The 22,149-nt window shown below is 46.7% G+C and overlaps 1 protein-coding gene across 1 annotated transcript in view; it reads right to left on the bottom strand.

Moving 5' to 3' along the window:
- Positions 1–22,149, bottom strand: part of LOC311227983 (contactin-associated protein-like 5) — a gene marked incomplete at its 3' end in the record, with an annotated part of 332,216 nt that overhangs the window by 172,659 nt on the left and 137,408 nt on the right. The window contains exons 3-5 of the mRNA XM_084313868.1: positions 16,168–16,371; positions 7,561–7,745; positions 1,667–1,810 (exon numbers count right to left, since the gene is read on the bottom strand). Of these exons, the coding sequence (XP_084169994.1) occupies positions 1,667–1,810; positions 7,561–7,745; positions 16,168–16,371 (533 nt within the window). The remainder of the gene's footprint in view (positions 1–1,666; positions 1,811–7,560; positions 7,746–16,167; positions 16,372–22,149) is intronic.

Here is a 22,149-nt window from a genome sequence, read left to right on the forward strand (position 1 = left end):
ATGAATCTGTGAAATTGTCAAGTTGCTCCCTACCAATCCCCCCGGCCCATCAGCCAGGCGGGACGCGGGATGGAACTTTAATTCGGAGTGGTGCAGAGGTCATGTTAGGTACATGCACCAAAAGACCAGGCACGTCAATTGAGGTCAAAAACCTATCAATCCTGGTGGCCGCGAGGCAGCCGGAGAGCAATCACGGCTCTTTGACTCTCAATGTGATTCCCTCCTCCCAACCACCTGGGGAAGAATTCCACATTGAAATTCCATTACGGCTTCCATCATGGCAGTCAGTATAGAGCAGAATTGGCCACTCTCTCTCTCTCTCTCTCTCTTTCTTGTAAGTAAAGGCCTTTTAACATAGCAATCAGAGCTCTGGAGGGGGAGTGGGGGGGTGTCTAAGATGAAACGTGGCTCTTTGGCCTCTGTCTGATTTGAGTGGGGAGGGTCTCCAAAATGATAACTTCTGCCGCAGGCTGGATCTATTCATATATTATCATGGCATCAGATACAGTGTAATGATGAAGCAAAAAATTTATGAGTTTTTCCCCCATTTAATTCCATTTCCTCTCCTCCGCAGGCAATCTCTGCCCAGTATCCCCTAAATCCATGTGACTAGGTCAAATAGAAATGTAATCACGTGTGATTCACTCACAGTTTGGGGTGGGGGGGGGGGGGGGTGATCTCACTAAGAGTGCAATTAGAACTCACTATGAGAGGTTCATGAAATCTTTTGAATTTTACATAGAAATCAGGGAGAAAGAAAAAAGCCTTCCGTGAGTCATGAGCGCACCGTGGCTGATGTACTGTCTGGTGCTGTAATTACCAGCCGTGTCTAACTCACCACGCTGTACATGCATATCTGTGGCTGATGTACTGTCTGGTGCTTTAATAACAGCTGTGTCTAACTCACCACACTGCATATCTGTGGCTGATGTACTGTCTGGTGCTTTAATAACCAGCCGTGTCTAACTCACCACGCTGTATATCCGTGGCTGATGTACTGTCTGGTGCTTTAGTAACAGCTGTGTCTAACTCACCACGCTTTATATCTGTGGATGATGTACTGTCTGGTGCTTTAATAACCAGCCGTGTCTAACTCACCACGCTGTATATCTGTGGCTGATGTACTGTCTGGTGCTTTAGTAACAGCTGTGTCTAACTCACTGTTATGTGTACTTTCACATGGTGGAGGGTATACTTATTGTCTGTGGTGTATATTCACATAGTGGTTTGAGTGTGGTGTCACTAAGTGGTGATTTGTGATTGACACACTGTCCTTTGGTTTTAATTAACATGGCTGCTCTTATAATTGAACACAGGTGTGTGGTGACCCTACTAAGCAGACCAGAGTGCAGTCTCACAGTTGTCGCTTACCAGAGTCTCACCAGAAGTGCTCTCACTGTCTTTGACCATTTTGCTCTTTCCTCTATTTTTGTCCATGTGCTTTTTGTTGCTTGTATCCCGAACCCTGGAGGCTGAAGCACCCAGCTCTTCATTATTTTTGCTATATAAATAGATGTTCAAATAAATATAGTTATTTTTGGTAAAACGTGTCCGATTCCTTTTTATCCACCACGCTACAACCAAGGCCTACCACGCAAAACAAGCCATATTCCTGTGGCAATTGAGGCCTTAGGGCAAGTCACATAGGCTTGGTCATAACACTCACCACGCTGTATATCTGTGGCTTGCGTCTCTTCGCCAGGTCGATGATGTTGATTCCGTTGTAGTAGAGGTTCTCGATACAGCCATGGAAGTTCTTCCTGAGGAACGTGCCAGGCTTGCCAGGTAGTGGGATGCCCCCGAAGCTTAGCTTTGATGAAGGGAAAGAAGGAGGGATGATGGAGCTTTAAACACAGGGATTGTTTTCAGAAACAACATCATTACAATATCTCTGTTTTTTTTTATCTACTTTTTATCCTCCTATTTTTCTGTATTTTTCTCCCATCCCAATTTAGTCGTTATGCCAATTCCCCCCTCCCCTTCCTGGCCGTTGCACGCATTTGCCCTTTACTTGCCGGTCTAGGGAGCCCTGAAGTCTATCAGATGCTTCCTCCGATACATAGGAGACAGCCAGCAGCCTCTTTTCACCTGACAGCGCGGACTCTCATTGGTGAAGTGTAACGCGTGGGAGGGTCACACTACCTTCACCAGTTCCTTCCCTTGCTGTGCAGGCGCCCTGACCGACCTGTAGGAGTCGCTGTTTACAACGACCAGGATACACACCCCACCGGCTTCCCACCCGCTGACACTGCCAATTGTGTCAGTATGACGACCGACCAAGCCGGAGGTACCGCTGACAGCCGAATTCGATACCAGTGCCGCTGCAGTGGTAGACAGACGCTTAGTCCGCTGCGCTACCTGGCCACCCAATATCTCTGTTTTTAAGACCATGCTTTGTATGGTATTAGGGATGAACAATATTGTGAAGACACCGACAATCAGACCTGTACTACAAAATAATCTCCATCTTACCCAGCAATGCCCTGAACAGGCTACAATACGTAATTCTGCTGCTAGGGTTCTCACCCGCACCAAGTCCTGGCACCACATCACTCCCACCCTCATCCACCTCCACTGGCTTCCAGTCAAGTCACGCATCAATTTCAAGATCCTCCTCATCACCTACAAAGCCCTTCACTCCCTTGCCCCCCGGTACCTAGCTGACCTCCTACATCCCTACATCCCGCCCCGGCAGCTGCGGTCCTCTGACTCCACTCTCCTCTCCATCCCCACCACCGACTGTTGGTCCCAGAGCCTTCTATGTTGCCGCACCCACCCTCTGGAACTCACTCCCTCCAAACATCTGTAGTGCTACATCCCTGCACTCCTTCAAATCCCAACTCAAAACCCACCTCTTCACCAAATTTGTAAATTACTCTGGCTGATTTTCCTCTTTTCTTTTTCTTTCTTTCTTTCGTTTTGATTTTGTTGTTACGTTGTTCCCTGTTCCCCTTCCCCTAGCTACCCCCTCCTGTTAAGCGCCTTGGGTCTCCTGAAAGGCGCTATATAAATTTAAGATATTATTATTATTGTTATGTTGTATTCTGCCTTAAAATCTTATTTGTGCCTGAGGGGTGAGCCAGTATGACTTGGATTAACTCAAAACAAGCAACATTATCTTGAAACAAGTGACGTGTGAAAATGAGTATTATTTTTTCTTATTTAATTATTTTTTTATAAAAGACTAGACCAATCACAGTTGTCTAAGGACAAAGGCATGGGGTGAAAAATGCTTTTCCATCATGATGAAATAGCTTGCTAGCTCGAGGGCTAACCCTTCAAGGGGTTGTTGTTGTTGTTGTTGTTGTTGTTGTTGTTGTTGTTGTTGTTGTTGTTGTTGTTGTTGTTGTTGTTGTTGATGATGATCCTAGAGATGACAAACAATGTTGTGCACATCTAATTACCTTCAAGGCAGGTCCTGGACCAATGGAGGATTGCAATGAAATATAGAAGAAGGTCTGCACACTGTAGCTCCTTTTATTTTCAGCTTTTGTAGATCAGTCTCTTCAGACCTTGGTTACAGTCCTTCCCTCATACACAAGATAAGAAATTCTTCTTGGATAAAAGAGTCAGTACCCAGTACCCATTGCATCCTTGACCTGATTCAATGTGTTCTTCTCACTTCTAACTGGTTCTAGTGCTGACGTCTATCTCCAGGTTTCAGGAGTGGCCGTGGGGTTTAAAATATCACCCAGCGTTGCCTCGCTCCACGTTGGCCTATTTGAATCTGAGGTGATCTTCAACCAGCGGACAAACAGGTATACAGAGCACATATTCAACTGGAAGCTGTATTTGGATGACGCGTTTTTATATGGACTGGCACGGAAACACAACTGATGGAACTGTTGACACTTGCAAAATAATTTCTTTTAGACATCACAGTGGGGAATATCCTTAAAACGAATGTGTATTGAAAGAGCACAGACAAAAACTCATTACTGCATGGCGGGCGGCTAGGTGGTGTAGTGGGCAAGGCACTCGCCACCAATGTGGAGACGCTGGGTTCGCGTGTTCGAATCCAGCTCTCCACATTGTTTTCAGTTTAGCTGGTCGTCCGCAGTAATACACATTGGCCGTATTACGGGGAGGGAAACTGAAGGGTGGGGATCGGGCGTTGTGAACAAGCGACTCCTACAAGTCGGTTGGTGCGCCTGCGCAGTAGAATCAGGAAGTGTCGGGGGCAGCGTGAGCCTCCCACGCGTTACTCCTTGACACTGAGAGATCGAGCTGCGCAGGTGAAAAGATGCGACTGCTGTTACCTCAAGTACCGGAGGGGACTTGTGCTATGTATGACTTAGTCCACATTGCAGCCGGCTTGTGGGAGGCAAGAAACAGCGTTTGTGACAGGGGAGGGTTGAATTGGATGATACGAAATTGGGATGGGAGAAAAATATAGAAAAATGGGAGAAAAAGTGGATAAAAAAAAAAAAACTCATTACTGCATGGCGAGTCTTACCATCCTACTTCGAAGAGAGCCTCCCGATTTCACAATTCAACCGTATCAGACGGTAGTTCTGATGAGGATTTTCAGGAACAATCAACTGTTTCCAAAAATCACTTCAACAATGCTATTTTACATATAAAACACATACCTTCAACCATACCTCACTCAGGAAAAACCTTTGACATCAAGGGCATCATATCTTTCAATACGAGAAAATGTAATATAAAAATGTAATACATATGCTTATGAGTCCCTGTGGCTTTGCATAATTATATTGGAAAGACAAACAAGAGGTGTTAAAACCAGGATCACTGAACACACAGATGTACCATCCGTGATGTATGAAGTCCAGTCGCTGTCCACTTCACAAAGGACCACCACAGCGTATCCACTCTCTGATACACTGGCATCAAGGCTATCACATGCCCTTGTAGAGAAGGTGACTCTCTACTCCTGAGGATATACAGTACACTCTGGTAACTCTCACACCAAGAGGCCTGAATGAGGATTTTAGTATCAGACCATTCCTGTGATGAGGGATGATTATCATGACTGAGTGTCTGCGCTCTTCACTATGATTTGAGCTATGTGCTTTTGTATGAGAGAATTAGACACGGTTGACTCATGTGGTGTTCAATATGATTTACAGTATAATTGTGTTCCCTCTTTTGTGCATATCAGAGGGTTGGGTATATTGTAGACTCCTGTTTGGCCTGATGTAATTGTATTGTGCTTTTAATGTATTTTATATGTCTCTGTATTATATGTATATACCACTTTCTTAACATTCGTTTTTTTATGTACATGAACATTATATTTTCGGTCGGGTATGGGTGTGTATGTGTATATGTGTAACGGTTGTGACATCGTCAACTTAAATTTCGATGCCCCGAGGGAGTTTCGAACCCGGGTCTCCCACACCGCGGGCAACAGCACAGACTGTGTCTATCGAATGTAACGACGAATAAACTGAAAAAAATGCAAATGGTACTAAACAAAGCAGCACGTATATCGCTTCACTGTGAGTACAGAACTAATGTTGCAGCGATGCACAGTTGTTAACTCGGTTACTTGTCAAACATACGTTACTCTGCTCACTCCTTGTATTCACTAGGAATATTCTTGTTACAAAGATCCCCTCAATTTTATATAACAATTTATCTATCAGTCTTGACAGACACAACCATTCAACCAGACATCTGCACGAGGTTTAAATAATTTAATTTAATTTAATAAAGTCTGTAACTGTATTTTACGTGTTATGGACCACAGGAAGAATAGCCACAGCACTGCATAAACCATGTGTCTTTTAAGGGTGAGAGTGAGTTTAACCCATAGTACCGCTACTCACCCCAGTCACTTCACAACATCTGAAGTCCATCGTGACTGCACTTTGCGGTACCATCCGTTACACTCACCCCACTCCATACAAGGCATCCGGGTCACGGCACCAATGTAACGGTTGTGACATCGTCACCTTTAAACTTCGATGCCCTGAGGGAGTCTCACTCTCCAATAAACACACCCATTATTGTGTTTAACCACTACCTGCCTGCCTGACTGTGTTCTGCACTTGGGTTCTCTGTATTAACCATGACAGAAAGTGTTGCTCATCCACTTATTTATTGCTAAGAGACAGGCAGAAATGGAGTTAATAGCTGCAGAATAATTTGGTTCAGCAGAGATGTACAATTTGTGTGTCATCCACGTAGCTATGGAAACATACATAGTGTTCTCTAATTATGTCCCCAAGTGGCAGCATGTATAGTATAGTGGACCGAGGCAGCTCCCTTGTGTAACTTAAAAGTAGGTGTCAGCTTGCTCAGACACATGATCTCCAAGCCTGGCATAATACTTTCTCCCGTTGTTCTGAACCAGTTTAATACACTTTAACTTTTTCCAGATGATTAATTATAATATCATGGTCGTCTGGGATATCAATCGTGTCAAACACTGCGCTTAGGTCTTAGAGGAAAATAATTGAGACCTTATTTTCATCAGCGTTTAGTCTGAGGTTGCTAATTATTTGATTAAGGGCAGTGTGGTATATTCTGAAGCCTGATTGAAATGTCTGCAGGTTGTTGTTTTCTCTAAGAAAGGAGTTTATTTGGACTGAGAACATTTTGAGACAAATAGTATCTTGCTAATAAATCAAAAGTTAGATATCGGCATTACTGTCTCATTTGGGTTTGTTTAGTAAGGGCAAAACGGCTGTTTTGAATGCATCTGGGAAGATGCCTGTGAGACGACATGTATTCATAATTTTTAGGACGTGACTTGAAACATTGAATATCCAATTTAAAAACTATTTGTATTCAGTGTACCACTTAGTCCTGCCTCACTACCTCCAAACCATCCAGCTTCCAGTTTATGCTGGATTAGATATGTTATGTTATATTGTCCTGTCCTAGAGCTGTATATAAAACAGAATAACATGAAAACCATCATACGAATATCATCCCATCTGTCACCGTTCTCTTGATAGCAGAGATAAAAATATGCAGAATTGTTGTGATTAGTAAGAAAGAAAAGTGGAAAAGTGTACCATCCTCTCTACACCACCTACACCAACATGCAACACCATCCTCTCTACACCAACATGCAACACCATCCTCTCTGCACCAACATGCAACACCATCCTCTCTACACCACCTACACCTACACCAACACCATCCTCTCTACACCACCTACACCAACATGCAACACCATCCTCTCTACACCACCTACACCAACATGCAACACCATCCTCTCTACACCACATACACCAACATGCAACACCATCCTCTCTACACCATCTACACCAACATGTAACACCATCCTCTCTACACCACCTACACCAACCTTACTAGTGGCATAGAAATGGTATTGCACCTGTATAATGTGACAAGCATGTGACACGACTTCATCTGATCTGTTTAAAGATGGCATCTTTGATTGTATGTGTAAGTCTGAAGAAGAGAATTTGCTCGAAACCTCACAATTTTCCGAGCGACAGTGTGTGGACCTTCTTCTATGATCTTGTCAAAATGTTGGCGTGTTCTTTTCAGACTCAATACAATATGAAATTACTTGTTATGATGGAGATTTTGTGCAATTCCATGTTTGAATGGCCCCACCTCGTAGTCCACCTCCAGCGAGACTCCTTCCCCCTTGGTCCGGAAGTGCTGTGTGTGGGCATCCACTGTGAGGTTGACCTGCTTGTTGAAGCGCTCGATGAGGACAGAGTGCCAGTGCTGGTCGTCCAGAAGACTGCCAAGAGTGACCGCAACACGACCACTGCTGAATCTCAGCCTGGTGTCATCTGGAAACACAATGCTAGAGGTTAACCCTTAACTGCATGAGGCCATGGAGGGAGGGTGCAGTGGTAATTGGAAGGGCAACGATATTAACCTACACAGAGTCAGACACCCACGCTCACACATCCACACAAACAGGAGAGAGAGAGAGAGAGAGAGAGAGAGAGAGAGAGAGAGAGAGAGAGAGAGAGAGAGAGAGAGAGAGAGAGAGAGAGAGAGAGAGAGAGAGAGAGAGAGAGAGAGAGAGAGAGAGAGAGAGAGAGAGAGAGAGAGAGAGAGAGAGAGATTTACACTGGTAATGGGAAGAATCAGGATAACATCTTGCACAAGCACACACACAAGCGCACACACACAAATACACACAAACACACACACAAATACACACAAACACACACACAAATACACACACAAATACACACACACACACACACACACACACACACACACACACACACACACACACACACACACACACACACACACACACACACACACACACACACACACACACACACACACACACACACACACACACACAGAGACACACACACACACAGTTGCTGTAAATCTCCAGACCACTCCCCTGGTGCTATTTGGTACAAAGAGTTTATCCATCCATCCTTTCATCCACCGATAATCCCTTATGACCGCTTAACCGTGAACCACCAGCTCCTCAGATTCTCGCCCAGGTTGAGATAGACAGACTTATTTTCTAGTTCTCACCCAGGTTGAGATAGAGAGACTTATTCTCTAGTTCTCACCCAGGTTGAGATAGAGGGACTTATTTTCTAGTTCTCACCCAGGTTGAGGCAGAGAGCCTGTTTATTCTCTAGTTCTCACCCAGGTTGAGGCAGAGAGCCCGTTTATTCTCTAGTTCTCACCCAGGTTGAGTTATAGAGACAGTTTATTCTCTAGTTCTCACCCAGGTTGAGGTAGAGGGAGAGTTTATTCTCTAGTTCTCACCCAGGTTGAGGTAGAGGGACAGTTTATTCTCTAGTTCTCACCCAGGTTGAGGTAGAGGGACAGTTTATTCTCTAGTTCTCACCCAGGTTGAGGTAGAGAGACAGTTTATTCTCTAGTTCTCACCCAGGTTGAGGTATAGAGACAGTTATATATCGTATTTGCTTTCGCGTCCCGCTCTGAGCCTTATGAGATACCCCTTATCTCCTATGATACCTATTGTATCTCCAACGAAACAACTACATGCACCCCACCTGTATGGGGCCCCGCCCCTATGGTGGCACCGCCCATATAACCGTGACTCTGGTCACCAAAACACCCTTCCTATATTTTCGTCCCAGCGTACTGGCTGCGTGCACCATACGTTAACTAGCAGGATGAAAAGATTAAGGAAGGTTCGTAATGTTGAGGGCTTACCGGAGGATTGTTTTTCCCTGGATTCTCCGGAGCTTGTTTCGGCGATGCATGAGACCTGTGCTGGTGGTTCCTCGGCTGACGGCGACGGACCGAGGGGCAGCGTACAAGGTTTGACTAACGGGTCGGCTTGTACAAAGGTGAGGTCTGTGTCAGGCATCGATGTCGGTGTTGGTCGTGCTGTGGAGTATGTTTCGGCACCAGGGCCGGGGCGGCTTGGCGATCGTTCCACTGTAGTGGGCGATGTCCTGGCGATCCTGGAACATGCTGTTGACGCTAATGCTACTACTGCTTTTTCTGCTGACACTGATGTTGACGCTGGAATGTCTAATAATCCCTGCCGCGGGATTCCGCTTTTCCCTCCTCTTGCCAGCTTCATTAATGAAGGTCAGTCGGTGGTGGATGTGGGGGGGTTCGCTGAGCTCTATTTACCTTTTTTACGGGTGAAGGGGCTGACAACGGGGTGCAGGCCGGGGGTACCATGGCTAAGTAGCCAGGTAGCTTCTTTTCTGTGCCCAGGCGGGGATGAACGACGTTCCGCCCGGCCGATGCTTGATAGCATATCGGCTCGGAGGGTGGCAGTATGGACGAATGAGTGGTATACTGCTGCAGGATGGCATTTAGCGGCGGCCAGTGTTATGGCTCAGCTGGCTACTTTCCTATCCAAGATGGCGTCGGGTTGTAGGTCTTTGGGTCCGACCGACATTGTAAACGTGATTCATGTTTGTGGTGTTATAGAGATCTTGACTCAGTCGCAAGCTATAACTGCGGGGAGGATTCGGATGCTATCGACTTTGGTTGTTAGGCATGTTTGGTTGGAGCAGTCTCCTCTTGTGGAAGAGGATAGGTTTTCTCTCCTCACGACTCCTTTTTCCACAGATAGTCTTTTTGGGCGTTCTGTGGAGGCGCAGGCGGTTATTGATCTGGGTCCTACACCACCTCACGCTGTGCAGCCAGAGGTGGGAGCACGGTCTCGTCAACGACTGTGGCGAGATCCTCGACAGGCGGCCATGTTTCCCCCGCCAGTGGTGCCCTGGTTGGAGAGTCAACAGGGTATCGCGAGGCCGCCAGCCTTGGCGGCCGAGGGATCGGCCATTTTGGGTGATTTCGGGTTTGGTAAACCAACCCGTCGTCATTTTGCCGCGAGCAGCCCGCTCCCCGTTCAATCCTCTCTCTGTTACCCTCAGAAGCGGGGCTCTGAGCGTTCTCCTTTGGCTGCGGGCCGCGAACCTTCATTGAAGCGTATGCGACCCCATTCTTCACTTCTCATGGGGGCAGGGGCTGACACCCAGTTGATGGCTGAGCCTGGGTCTGTCCGTGAGAATGTTCCGTTGTCGCGTGGTTCCTACACCGCAGGTTGTGGGTGGGTGGAACCTGGTGTTACAGCTGCCACTAGCTCCAGTGGTCAGCAGGGGGACTCGGTGCCTCTTCTGTTGAATGCTCAGCAGGGGTTACCCCGGCTTCGCCCTCGCCAGGCGGGGTATCGCGCTGTTGCCTCCCACTCCCGTCAAACCGGCAGTGGTCTGCAAAGGAGAGGCGAGCGTGATTTGAGTGGTAGCAATATCACTGCAGGGCTTCGGCGTGTAGGAGCCCATGGGGTCCTCATGCCTTGCGTGTCTAGCTGCGGAACAACTCCTCAGCATGCCCTGGAGGGGTGTTCAGGGGGCGAGTGTGTGTCCACACGTTTGATGACAGCTCCTCCCGTATCAAACCGGCCCTTTCTGTCGGGGTCCCCCCTTGGGTGCTTTGCACGACGGGGGGGACCGGGCCAACTATCTACTGTTCCTTGCGGCCCAGCGTCAGTTGACGGCGGGGGCGCTGTGGGATTATATTCACATATGGCGACGGGAATGCCCTGTGAGTCGGTGGATGCAGAGAACGTTAGAGGCGGGGCTGGTTTTGCAGTTCACACAGCCCCATCCTCCGTTCTCAGGTTTGGTGCCGACCCTATTATTAGGGTCAGACGCAGTGACAGCCCTGGCCGACGAGATCCAATCTCTGTTGGCGAAGCAGGCCGTCGTTGTGGTCCCGAGCGAGGACGCAATGTCAGGCGTCTACTCCCGTTATTTTCTGGTGCCCAAGAAAACAGGGGGGGTCAGACCTATACTGGATCTGTCCGCGTTCAATCGGTTGATTGTAGCGATACCGTTCAGGATGTTGACCGTCCGACTCCTTCTGCTTGCTGTCAGGAGGGGGGACTGGTTCACCTCCATAGACCTGAAGGATGTGTATTTTCACATTCCTATTTTCCCTCCTCACAGGAAGTTCCTACGGTTCCTGTTTCAGGGCGTAGCATACGAGTACCACAGAATGCCGTTCGGTTATTCTCTGGCTCCCCGCACATTCACCAAGTGCGTGGCGGCTACTCTGGGGCCTTTACGTCGTCGGGGGATACGAGTCCTATTCTATCTCGACGACATTCTACTCCTCAGCCGTTCAGAGGAGGTTGCCAGGTCTCATACTCGGCTAGTGGTGGAATTCCTCACCAGCCTGGGTTTTGCTGTGAATTGGAAGAAGAGTACACCTCTTCCCAGTCAACAGGTGGAGTACTTGGGCTTGACATTGAGGTCGAGACCCATGATTGCGACCCTCTCTGAGCGGCGTCGGGGGGATCTCCGTCGCGCGCTCGAGGGTCTCCGTCTGGAAGGGACGGTTACGGCGCTGCAGGTGATGCGTCTGCTGGGCCTTATGTCAGCTGCTCACACGGTGGTTCCTCTTGGCCTCCTCTTTATGAGGAGGATACAGAGGTGGTTTCTCTCTTTGAGAATAGATCCGGTGAGGGGCAAAAGGAAATGGTTGACGGTTCCTTTTGCGATATGGGGAGATCTCGCCCATTGGAAGAGGCTGGGTATCCTCTCCATTGGGGTCCCCATGGGCAGCAGGGGCTCACACGTCACGGTCTTCACCGACGCCTCTCTCACAGGTTGGGGAGGGATGTGTCGGACCCATGCAGTGGGGGGCAGCTGGACAGGTCATGCTGGCCCGGCTACCCTGCATATCAATGTGTTGGAGTTGAAGGCGGTTCTTCTGGTCCTCAAACGGCTCCACCGCCTGGTGGTAGGCAGGCACGTTTTGGTCAGGACGGACAATGTGACGGCGGCGGCGTATATCAACAGGCAGGGTGGACTCGTTCCGCCCGCCTGCTCCGGGCGGCGCGCGAACTGTTGCTATGGGCATCCCGCAGGCTGCGCAGTCTGAGGGCGCTCCACGTTCCTGGTACGGAGAATGTGGGGGCGGATATAATGTCTCGGGGCGGTCTTCGTCGCGACGAGTGGGAACTCCGCCCTGACATAGTCAGACAGATCTGGGATCGGTTCGGGGAGGCCTCGGTAGATCTGTTTGCGTGCCGACGTTCTCACAAGTGCCCCTTGTGGTTCTCGCTTAGTCAAGCAGATCATCCCCCCTTGGGGGTGGATGCCTTCTCGACCTTTCCGTGGCCGCCCGGTCTTCTGTACGCCTTCCCTCCTGTACAGCTGTTGAGTCAGCTGTTGGAGCGGATACGGAGGGAGCGCAGGACGGTGATCCTGGTCGCGCTGGACCGGGGCACGTCAGTGTGGTTCCCGGTCTTAATCCAGCTTCTGGTCGCTCCTCCTTGGGTCATTCCGTGGTCAGCGACGGCCCTCTCACAGCACGACGGAGTGTTTTTCCAGCCTCCGGTGTTGGGTCAACGCCTGGTGGTGTGGCTGGTGGGAGGGTGAGTCTGGAGAGGATGGATCCCTTAGTGGTTGATACCATCCGGTGTGCGCATGCTCCCTCCACTGTTGCGGTTTACGCGGGCAGGTGGCGTGCATTCCAAGAGTGGTGTAAGGGGGGGGGCTGGGACCCAGTCTCCTGCCCCCTGGATGCTGTTCTGAGTTATCTCCAGTCTCTTCTTGGTAGGCTGTCGGCTTCAACGGTGAGGGTATATGCGGCAGCTATATCCTCCTATCATGAGGGTTTTGAGGGGACTGTTTTGTTCAGCCACCCTCTTGTGAAGCGTTTCCTGCTTGGCGCTCGACGCGTTAAGCCGGTGCAACGCTCCTTGGCTCCGACATGGGATCTTCAGTTGGTCCTCGGTCGGTTGTCCTTGGCCCCGTTTGAGCCGCTCGAGCAGGCGCCTTTGGGACAGCTGTCCTTCAAGACCGCGTTCCTACTGGCTGTCACTTCCGCTAAACGCGTAGGTGAGCTCTGTGCTCTCTCGGTACGTCCAGAGTGCCTGTCTTTTCGGACCGATTGCGGTGCCACTCTGCGACCTAATCCTGCTTTCGTGCCTAAGAATATCCGGAGTTCCTTCCGCTCCTGGGATATTGTGGTTCAGGCTTTTCGTCCTCCTCCTCACACTAGTGAGTTAGATGCGTTCACCTGTCATGTCCAGTCCGTGCTTTGGGGATTTACCTCAGCCGTACTCAGGACTTCAGGGTTACCGACCAGCTTTTTGTCTGTTACGGTGGGGCTCGTGTTGGTAAGGCACTGTCGAAGCAGCGCCTGTCCCATTGTTTGTGCGAGGGTATTACCCTCTGCTACACGTTGGCTGGGCAGGATCCCCCTGGGGGCATCAGGGCGCACTCCACTCATGGGGTGGCTGCCTCTGCCGCTCTCCTGGGTGGGGCCTCGGTGGAGGACATCTGTGCTGCGGCTTCATGGTCCTCCCCGGGCCCCTTTGTAAGGTTTTACCTCATGGACATGACCGGGGGTTCTGTCTCCCAGGCGGTTCTGGGGTCTGTGGCCTTTCCTGCTTCCCGTCCTTTGGTCGGGTAGCAGGAGTGTATGGGTATGGGCCACAGTGTGTTGAGTCACACGTGGTTCCGCCTGTACGGTGTGTTCAAGGGGTTCTAGTTCCCTCTTGTTCGCATTCAGGTGGAGTTGACTGTGCCCCCCCTTCATTAGGAAGGATGGGGTGACAGGGCTCCCCGCACCCCTTGATGTGGGCTTACGGGTCCTCAGGGGGTACATTTGTCGGGTCTCGCGTCCGCTCTTCCCCATATATCATAAGGCTCAGAGCGGGACACGAAAGCAAATACGATATATAACGATAGGTTATGTAGATAACCTAGTTATATTAGTATTGGCTGAGCGTCCCGCTCTGCGCGGCCCTGAGTTCCCTCTTGAGGGATCTTTTCCTGGGACGGGATTTGGCGAGGAAGGGTGTTTTGGTGACCAGAGTCACGTTATATGGGCGGTTCCACCATAGGGGCGGGGCCCCATACATGTGGGGTACATGTAGTTGTTTCCTTGGAGATACAATAGGTATCATAGGAGATACGGGGTATCTCATAAGGCTCAGAGCGGGACGCTCAGCCAATACTAATATAACTAGGTTATCTACCTAATAACCTATCGTTTATTCTCTAGTTCTCACCCAGGTTGAGGCAGAGAGACAGTTTATTCTCTAGTTCTCACCCAGGTTGAGGTAGAGGGACAGTTTATTCTCTAGTTCTCACCCAGGTTGAGGTAGTGAGACGGTTTATTCTCTAGTTCTCACCCAGGTTGAGAAAGAGAGACGGTTTATTCTCTAGTTCTCACCCAGGTTCAGGTAGAGGAACAGTTTATTCTCTAGTTCTCACCCAGGTTGAGGCAGAGGTACAGTTTATTCTGATTCTCACCCAGGTTGAGATAGAGAGATAGTTTATTCTCTAGTTCTCGCCCAGGTTGAGGTAGAGAGACAGTTTATTCTCTAGTTCCCACCCAGGTTGAGGTATAGACAGTTTATTCTCTAGTTCTCACCCAGGTTGAGGTAGAGAGACAGTTTATTCTCTAGTTCTCACCCAGGTTGAGGTAGAGGGACAGTTTATTCTCTAGTTCTCACCCAGGTTGAGGTAGAGGGACAGTGTATTCTCTAGTTCTCACCCAGGTTGAGGTAGAGAGCCAGTTTATTCTCTAGTTCTCACCCAGGTTGAGGTAGAGGGACAGTTTATTCTCTAGTTCTCATGCAGGTTGAGGTAATAGAGACAGTTTATTCTCTAGTTCGCACCCAGGTTGAGGTAGAGAGACAGTTTATTCTCTAGTTCTCACCCAGGTTGAGGTAGAGAGACAGTGTATTCTCTAGTTCTCACCCAGGTTGAGGTAGAGGGACAGTGTATTCTCTAGTTCTCACCCAGGTTGAGGTAGAGAGACAGTGTATTCTCTAGTTCTCACCCAGGTTGAGGTAGAGAGACAGTGTATTCTCTAGTTCTCACCCAGGTTGAGGTAGAGGGACAGTGTATTCTCTAGTTCTCACCCAGGTTGAGGTAGAGGGACAGTGTATTCTCTAGTTCTCACCCAGGTTGAGGTAGAGGGACAGTGTATTCTCTAGTTCTCACCCAGGTTGAGGTATAGAGACAGTTTATTCTCTAGTTCTCACCCAGGTTGAGGTAGAGGGACAGTTTATTCTCTAGTTCTCACCCAGGTTGAGATAGAGAGACAGTTTATTCTCTAGTTCTCACCCAGGTTGAGGTAGAGGGACAGTTTATTCTCCAGTTTTCACCCAGGTTGAGGTAGAGAGACAGTTTATTCTCTAGTTCTCACCCAGGTTGAGGTAGAGAGCCAGTTTATTCTCTAGTTCTCACCCAGGTTGAGGTAGAGAGACAGTTTATTCTCAGTGATGGGCAGTAGCTAGCTACAAGTAGCGACGCTACATAGCTTAACTACAATTCTCAGTAGCATGATGGTAGCGTCGCTACTTTTTAACCAGGGTAGCGGTCTCTGTAGCGGAGCTATTTATAGAACGAAGTAGTGACGTAGCGACGAGGAACCACTACGCGCTAATGTCGGGAGAAACAGTCTAGACTATAAAGATTGTGAGGAGAAAAAAAAACTCCCCGTAGAAAACCCACTATGATTGGTTGGTTGGTTTAGATATGAGTATGACGACTCACGATTGGGTATGGTAGGCCAAAACATTACGGGTAGGCCAATCAGAGGCAGGATAGGGCGGGACTCCAACCCGCAAATCAGGAAGTGAAATTCGAAACACAGACCACTGAATGAGAATGAATTAATGCAATTTAACAGATTACATGAACCAGTCCGCGCGAAATAATGGCAGAGGGATTCGATAGAGGTGGGTAGAGGGACAGTTTATTCTCTAGTTCTCACCCAGGTTGAGGTAGAGGGCCAGTTTGCCTCGGTGGAGCTCCAGAGTGATGTAATCTCCCCTCTGACCCTCTCCATGGAGCAGGACGCCCTCGGCCTGGCGGCTCTTGAAGTGCAGAGAGATCACGTCCTTCACCGTCGACATAGACTTCTGGTTGAACCGGTAGAGCAGGGAGCTTCTGCCGTCAAAGTCTGCAACATCTGACTCTAGTAGAAAGACAATCAACAATTGACAATGTAAGAGAGCTTCATCACAAGAGTGGCTGCCTGTCATTAGAAGCCAATTTGTTTGCAGTGATGTATTGTCATAGCTCAGAGGGCTTCTCACGTTATAAGGCTAATGCTAATGCGACGGCACGGTGGAAGATAATTTGTCACGCTGGAGGATATTTCCATCCAATCTCAAACGCATACCTGTTATTTTCCTATACTCTCTTGTTCACCCCTGCCTTTCATACAGAATTGATTTGTGTATGTCCCGAAGAACATGGTTGAGACCTGTTATTAGTTTCAGGGTATTTTCAGCTTTACCTATATATATACTTCTGCAGAGAGACACACACTCATGCATAGATTCATGAATGTATGGATTGCGAGTCTGTAATGCAACAGTATGAGCACTGTCAAGCAATTCACTCTCTCTCTCTCTCTCTCTCTCTCTCGCTCCCCCCACCTCCCATCTCCCTCTATGCATAATTTTAAGCTCAACCTCAATGCACAGTTTGAGATATAAGAGAAGACCCAGTCTATAGGTTGATTCAATGATTCAGTTCAATCTCCAATCTTTCAAATTGAAAATAGTTTCCAGGAAGAGCTGTGTCGTTATAGACCAGGAATATTAAGACCAGCATTTATTATCTTTTAAAATAGATTCATTGGAAACCTCTCGCCCGACAGCAATCGATGATTAATCAAACAAGTTGAGAAACAGCAGTTCTTCGGAAATACGGCACACTTATTTTTCATTTTTAATTACTATGATATTAAGCAAGGTGTGTGCTGGGAAGCCGTTATTAATGGCACACTCATTAAATCACCGTTAATACAGGAATCACGCTGTGGAACGATTATGCATTTCGAGAGTGCTCACTCAGGGATAATTATAATAATCTTTCACATTACAGTAATTCACTGGCTTATCCAGTTAGCGCTATTTCACAATGTGCAAGAGGTGTCCCACTCACTTCCCGCATCATTCTATTTAGGATCACCCATGGAAGAGGCTGCTTGTCAACTTTGCTGTCCTGTCATTACCCATCTCTTTTGGCTACTGTCTCCATAGCTACACTGTGCTCGCTCAGCGTATTCCGTTGTCATGTGTCATCACAAAAGTCCAGTCCTTCCAACCCCAACCCCCTAATATCACCGCTGTGTGCCTCCGACATGTGAAATGACAAGTGAGAGCTTCCTGGTCTGGTTAGTTATGAGTCAGCAAGCTAACGTTATGCGAGCAAGCATTACTGTCACTAATATTGGCGGTAAACACTGAATATAGATATCACAGTGTGTTTGACAACAAGCTAGCTTATAGCCAGTCTTTCTCCCCAAAACACTGCTTTTGGCAGATCCTCCATGGCCCATCGCATGTCCCAAGTGCCATCCACCTGTCCTCGGACAGTGACTGATGGCTTGGTTTCTGAGAGGTTAAACCATGAGAATAATGGTATCAATCCATCTGTAATCAGAACCATTAAGTGTCCACACCCACTACCACTGTTTACGCAGGGAATTGGAGCATATTCCAATACCAGGTGGCAGTCGCCTACCTTTTTAACTCTGATAGAAAGGGACAGGAGAGACAATGAATGAACTGGACTATCAAGACTCGCTCTGAGGGGGAGGAGCTCTTGCAAAGTAATTGCTAGCATATCTGCTTGCCTCAAAACCTATAGTTTCCCGTAAACACGTGTAATTACATATAAATGGGTAATCGCTATCGCCGATGGGATCATTGGAATTATTCTTTTTGAGTACCTCCTGGCTAAGGTAAGGACCCCACCCCCTATGTCTATTTTACCGAACCTGAAACATGTTTCTGTAACGATCATAGTGTCTTACTTTACCGGACCAAAACCTCGCATTTTCGAGGTAAGACTCCCCCCTTGATGATTTCGTGAAGGCACATGTGTACTGTCTTTGATTTGGGGTTTCAGGGAATCAACCAGAACGATTTGGTCTTATTGCATATAACACGTTTTATCTCGCGATCTATGGAAAAAGACTGGATTATTTCGGAAGTGGCCGATGTTTAGCGTGTAATAAACTACAAACTACAGTGTGTAGAAACAAACAATTTTTTACATGTTGGACTACAAATAGTGTCTGTAAAATGAGCCATACTATTGTCTCCATAGTTATAATATAGAATATACAATAGCTCCGCAAAGATAGTGAAATATCGTGAAAATGGTCAAGAAAAGCTGGCGCTAGAAAGTGCAGATGGTGAAAAGGGCTTGGCTGTCAATGAGTTAAAGTCTGGGTTCCTTGTTTTCCAGTAGGGAATTTCCATAAGCTATTATGCACGGGAATCCCTTTTATCTTTAATTATTTCTCTTTCTCGACACTTAGTTGTATGGCTGGTGCATTTCTATGCATAGTGTGCATTACACAAAGTAATACAGCTCTGTCCACTGTACATTCCGTCCAAATGTGGCAGGATGTAAGCGTTTTATCCCTTTAATTGTCATTTGGAGCAGGGAGGGGGTACATTGATCAGGGCTATCTATGCACTCACTTCACCCTATAGTCCAATAAGTGAAGCAAGATGCGCAGCCAGCATGAAATGTAACCATAGTTATTAGCAGGCCCGTTTCTTGCCATATGCGGACTATGCGGTTGCATAAGGCCCCTGAAACCACCAGGGGGCCCCCTAAAATGGCAAAAAGAATTAAATAAATCTATTTTTTTTCTTTACTCAATACACTGTATATATATAAATATCCTGTAGGGATTTTTTTCTTCTTAACTCTTTGCCCGCCAAACCCGAGAAAATTCTGGGTTTCGTTGCCAACCATTGAGCGCCAAACCCGACCTCATATAATGCATATAAACATAAAATTCTGAAAACTTGCAATATATTTTTTCTTAGTTTATATGTACATAACAAACTGGGAACGTTTCATAGTGATATCTATTAAAATATATTTTTTGCCTATTAGGGGGTACAGTAATCGGTTGTGTTGAGTTTGTTACTACACTGTTTGTAGCCTGCGTGTAGTTCTGTTCAGTTCAATAACATCATTATTATTATGTTATTCAGTTATCAGTTATGTGGTTGAGATGTATATTACTAATGGTTTGATTAGGTATTGTGTTTGTAAATAGCTGTTTCAAATAAAAATGTATGGCATTTTACAATACAGAACTTTGAAGGCGTTTTCCCAAAAATACGTTTTTATGCGTTTTTCTTACACACTTGGATAAACATGTACCATTTCCCTAGCACCTACACACACACACACACACCATACTTTCCACATTTCTTCCTATATATACCCTGCATCTTTGTCCAGAGGGGTTTGTTGATATATCATTCATAGCCTGATTTATAGTACATTTATACCAAAAAACCTGGCGAAAATAGATTTTTTATGACTGTAGACAGCATTTCCTGATTTATGGGATGATAAAAAGACATTGCCACAATCCCTTCTGGACAAAGTTCACTGTGTTATGTGTCAACATAATGAAACAAATCTTTTTAATCTGGCATCATCCAATGTTGGTGATGTTTACCCTGGCGACATATGCTAATTAGTGCATATTTAATTAGGTAACGCCTCTTTTGCATATATAAACATAAGATCTCAGAAAACTTGCAATCCATTTTTTCTTAGTTGTTATGTACATAACAAACTGGGAATGTTTCATAGTGATATCTATTCAAATATTTGTTTTGCCTATTCACCTGGGGTGTCTCGCCTTAAGTTGATTCAGCCTACAGCAAGTGAAGCCAGTGGGGTAGTGAATGTACACACTATTTCTCTGTTCCTCATCTCTGTAGTGAGCGGCAAACCTGAAGCTATGATGCAGGATCATTTAGAACAGTGTCCAATGGACGATTACGGTGGGGTGTGTGAGGTCCATTTATAGAGAGTCATGTTTGCAAAATGGGCCCCATGTCTACTGGCGCTACCCGATTCTGGCCATCCTTACTGCTGAGTAAGGTAGAGCTCAGTGTAATAACTGTATACCATGGATTTATTTTATTTTAAATCTTTATTTGTAAAATCGAATTTGTAAAGGATAGGCAAAAATAAGCATGTGCTTCAGCCTATTCCTTTTTTCAGTCGTTGATTTTGGATTTTGTGAGTGAGCTTGTCTTGAATATGTACATTTGTGATATTTTTTTACTTTCCTTTTGTAAGTCCACACGGGTGTGTTTGTCTGTAAACAAGACCAAAAAATTATTCATTCATTCATTCACATGTAAATACAAACAATATAAAACAAAAACAAATCATCGATCGAAATGCAAAAAGAAAACGTGAAATAGAGAACCTGATAACAAAGAGTCTGGTGATGTTTAATGCTAGTAGACTTGTACAGGTCATTACACAACAAGAATTGACTGTACCTTAACCCATTCACTACCACACACACAACAGAAGGTTAACATAACAGTGCCATTATTACATGAAAGCATCTGTCCAGAAACGTCGGCACCGTGATATGGTAGACTTATCCACAAAAGGGCTGAAGGTGTAGAATTATTAAATGGTTGAAAATCCCCTCCGACTGAATGTGGCAATCTGTTGTTTAACATTCACTAATGAGACACCACACCACAATGCCATAATATTGAATTGATTTACAGAGCAAAAACCATGCTTGGCTAATGAATGAAGTAGTATGAATATAATGAAATATGTGATATTTCCAGGAGTGTGACTAAGGTTGATCTAATGCTGGTTGTTAATATTAGACAGCTGTGGTTGAAGGTCAGACCAGGACACCCAGGGAGAGTGACTGAGGGTGGAGTGAGATGACGTCTCTTGGGAGCAGCATCTCCGGCAGGGCCAGATGTGCTCTTGGCAGGCCATGTAGGAGAAGGCAAAGAGAGAGTGAATGACAGAATATCAGCATAAACAGAGCTGCCAACCCTCACACACATGAGACACACACGCAACTGGTCCTCATCACACATTCTCACACCACACCGGGGCGACAGTGGCTCAGGAGGTATAGAGCAGTCGTCTGGCAATCCGGAGCTTTCCCGGTTCGATTCCCGCTCCTCCCAGGCAGCGTGTCGATGTGTCCTTGAGCTAAGGGGAACTATTTTACTATTTCTTTCACTATTTGGGCACTTTTACACAATTCCTGTGAGTCTATGGAACACCTCTGTAAGGTTTTTTTTCCAAAAAAAAAATCATTGTTTTGTATTTCTAATCAAGTACTCAAAACCAGCATTTTTCTACCTCAAGATCTTAAGCCGTTTTGAGGCTGGGCTCCAACCACTGTGTGGCCTGGTGCCAACTGCCACATCAACTGCCACATTATTATGCAGCTGAGAAATCTCTGACATCACAGATATGCACATTTTCAGATGACTCAGTTCAGTGAGGGTGAATATTGTGAGAGGAGAATTGGAAGAATGCGCCAATATGAGAATTAGAGACATAGATCCTATTAATATAAGTCCACATAGTTAGGAAACAATGCTAAACACTGAAAAAGGCCATTTATAAGATAGTTCCCCCCCCTAATTGCTCCCGATGAGCAGGTTGGCACCTTGCATGGTTGCCTCCGCCTTTCGTGTGTGAATGTGTGAGTGAATGTGTGAATGAAGGGGTAAAATGTGAGTAACAAATTGTAAAGCGCTTTGGATAAAAGCTCTATATAAAAAAGCAGCCATTTACCTATTTCTCACTTGAGCCTGTTTTGCAGAACACAGAGAACAGACAACAGGATGTCCTCTAAAGATAAGGCAGGGCCAGTGGCAGGAAAAAAGAGGGACCTATTGTTTTATTTTTCAAAGGATCAGAC

This window comes from Notolepis coatsorum (assembly GCF_963971535.1).
Source record: "Notolepis coatsorum genome assembly, chromosome: 5".
Classification (NCBI taxonomy): domain Eukaryota; kingdom Metazoa; phylum Chordata; class Actinopteri; order Aulopiformes; family Paralepididae; genus Notolepis; species Notolepis coatsorum.